At 51.7% G+C, this 2,898-nt stretch overlaps 2 protein-coding genes across 2 annotated transcripts in view; one reads left to right on the plus strand and one right to left on the minus strand.

The window, feature by feature from the left end:
* Positions 1-1,122: 1,122 nt before the first annotated feature.
* Positions 1,123-2,136, plus strand: EMH_0057550 (DNA-directed RNA polymerase II, putative; the record flags this gene model as incomplete). Its single annotated transcript, XM_013497487.1, has 3 exons — positions 1,123-1,359; positions 1,746-1,831; positions 2,070-2,136. The coding sequence occupies 3 exons, from the start codon at positions 1,123-1,125 to the stop codon at positions 2,134-2,136; spliced, it is 390 nt and encodes a 129-aa protein (XP_013352941.1).
* A 303-nt stretch (positions 2,137-2,439) lies between these two features.
* Positions 2,440-2,898, minus strand: part of EMH_0057560 (uncharacterized protein) — a gene marked incomplete at both ends in the record, with an annotated part of 3,248 nt that continues 2,789 nt past the window's right edge. The window contains one exon of the mRNA XM_013497488.1: positions 2,440-2,658. Within this exon, the coding sequence (XP_013352942.1) occupies positions 2,440-2,658 (219 nt within the window). The remainder of the gene's footprint in view (positions 2,659-2,898) is intronic.

Genomic DNA, 2,898 nt, shown 5'->3' on the forward strand with positions numbered 1-2,898 from the left:
TGTTGCTGCTTCTATTTCTGCTGCTATTGCTGCTGCTGTTGCTGCCAGTGCTGCTGCTATTGCTGCTGCTGTTGCTGCTGTTGTTGCTGCTGCTGCTGCTACGGCTGCTCATGTTGCTGCTGCTGCCGTTTCTGCTGGTGTCGCTGGTGTTTCTGCTGCTGCCGTTGCTGCTGCTGCTGCTGCTGCTGCTGCTGCTGCTGCTGCAGTTGCCACACAGGTCAATGTGGTGGCATGGTACCGAGCGGTTCTGATGAGTGCTGCTGCTGCTGCTGCTGCCCTTTCTGCTGCTGCTGCTGTTGCTGCTGCTGCTGCAGCAGCAGCAGCAGCAGCAGCAGCAGCAAGGGAAATTGTTGCGGTGTCTGTACACCTCACCTGCTGCTTGGATCGGTTGCTGGTGGCGGCGAGGAGGGGGAGAAGCTGTAGCTGCCTATACACCTGAAACGCACTGATTTTAATTATTATTTAATTAGCTGCTGTTAGTTTCATAGACGCAGCAGCAGCAGCAGCAGCAGCAGCAGCTGCTGCTGCTGCTGCTGCAGCAGCAGCAGCAGCAGCAGCAGCAGGGCCTGCTGCTGCTGCATGCGTCGGCTGCCCTTTAAAGGGGTTTACTCTTCAGCAAGCCTTCGATGGAATTTTTATAAACCTCTAAACCCTAAACCCTAAACCCTAAACCCTAAACCCTGAAACCTAAACCCTAAACCCTAAACCCTAAACCCTAATGCTGAGGTTGTTGGGGCCCCTCTTTGGCCTTCCATTTGCAGCTAAACCCTCGAGGGAAGATCTAGGGTGTACATACACCCCAGACTGTATACAAAACCCTAAACCCTAAACCCTAAACCCTAAACCCTAAACCCTAAACCCTAACAACAGTTGGTTCTCCCCTGGGGCTCCATTCGAGGAGCGAGCAGCAACAGCAGCTGCAGCAGCTGCAGCAGCAGCAGCAGCAGCAGCAGTTGCTGCTGCTGCTGCAGTTAATACCGGCGTTGTTATGGCTTGGGGGCGAGTAAGCAAACAACAGCAGCAGCAGCAGCAGCAGTAGCAACAGCAGCAGCAGCAGCAACAGCATCAGCAGCAGCAGCAGCAGCAACAGCAGCAGCAGCAGCAGCAGCAGCAGCAGCAAGGATGAGTAACATTGCTGACTACAGCAGCTCTGTTGGTGGGTCTATTGGGGGCCCTGCTGCTGCACTGCAGCGGCTGAATCAGCAGCCGCATCTGCTGCAGCAGCAGCAGCAGCAGCAGCAGCAGCAGCAGCAGCTAGCACAAGCAGCTATTAGGGTTACCGAGCTATCTAATAAAGTGGTTCGCTTCACTCTTAGTAACTGTGATGTCTCCATTGCAAATGCTCTCAGAAGAGTAATGGTAAGACGAGGGTTTAGGGTTTAGGGTTTAGGGTTTAGGGTTTAGGGTTTTAGGGTTTAGGGTTTTAGGGTTTAGGGTTTAGGATTGACTAGTTGCATGAAACTGCTGAAACGGTGGAATTCAGGGTTTAGTGTTAAGGGTTTAGAGTTCAGATTCTAGGGTTTAGGGCTTAGGGTTTAGGGTTTAGGGTTTAGGGTTTAGGGTTTAGGGTTTAGGGTTTAGGGTTTAGGGTTTAGGGTTGTTTAGGGTTTAGGGTTTAGGGTTTAGGGTTTAGGGTTTAGGGTTTAGGGTTTAGGGTTTAGGGTTTAGTTTTAGGGTTTAGGGTTTAGGGTTTAGGGTTTAGGGTTTAGGGTTTAGGGTTTAGGGTTTATTGTTTATGAATCCAGATATCTGAGGTTCCAACTCTGGCGATAGATTTGGTGACTGTCTTCGAGAACACCAGCGTGCTGCATGATGAGTACATTGTGCACAGGTACTAAACCCTAAACCCTAAACCCTAAACCCTAAACCCTAGACCCTAAACCCTAAACCCTAGATTGTGGATTGCAAGGGTTTTGTCTGTGTGAAACAGTTCACCTATAAGGGGCTTCTTGTAGGGGTCGATGAGGGTTTATATAACTGTGGTTTAGGGTTTAGGGTTTACCACTTTAGGCTAGGAATTAGGGTTTAGGGTTTAGGGTTTAGGGTTTAGGGTTTGTGTTTTGTTTCAGGTTGGGTCTGCTGCCCATCGACAGCTCCAATGTGGAGAGCTTCGTCTCTAGGGATGTGAGGGTTTAGGGTTTAGGGTTTAGGGTTTAGGGTTTGAGGATACACCGCAAGAGATATATATAGCCTAGGGACTTAGGGTTTAGGGTTTAGGGTTTAGGGTTGCTGCTGCAGTTGCTGTTTCTGCTGTTGCTGCTGCTGCTGCTACTGCCGTTGCTGCTGCTGGGAGACGTTTTTGCTGCTGCTGCAGCAGCAAAGCTTCTGTATATGTCTCCCCTTCTGCTGCTATCTGCTGCTGCTGCTGCTGCTGCTGTTGCTTCCACCATTGCTGTTGCTGCTGCTGCTGCTGCTGCTGCTGCTGCTGCTGCTGCTGCTTTATTTGCTGCTGTTTCTGCTGCTGTATTCCATCTCCTTTTCTGTTCCTTCTTTTTCTGCTGCTCCCGCTGCTGCTGCTCCCACTCCTGCTGCTGCTGCTGCTGCTGCTGCTCCCGCTGCTGCTCTCACTGCTCCCGCTGCTGCTGCTGCTGCTGCTGCTGCTGCTGCTGCAGCAATGTTTATGTTCAGACCACTGCGGGCGTTGCTCCGTGCGTTACACTCTCGAAGCAACAGCAGCAGACGCAGACACGCTGCTGCTGACGCATGCAGACCTAACCCCAGACAAAACTTTGGGGCTTTCTAGCAGCAGCTTCGTCGCCCCCCCTCTCCCTGTCCCCTCACCCACTGACATGCAGGCTGAAGGAATCACTGTAAACCCTTTTTATACAGGGTTTAGGGTTTAGGGTTTAGGGTTTAGGGTTTAGGGTTTGGGGGGTGGGGGGTGGGGGTTGGGGGTTG

The sequence above is a fragment of the Eimeria mitis genome, genomic scaffold (genome assembly GCF_000499745.2).
Source record: "Eimeria mitis Houghton genomic scaffold, Emh_scaff2708, whole genome shotgun sequence".
Classification (NCBI taxonomy): Eukaryota; Apicomplexa; class Conoidasida; order Eucoccidiorida; family Eimeriidae; genus Eimeria; species Eimeria mitis.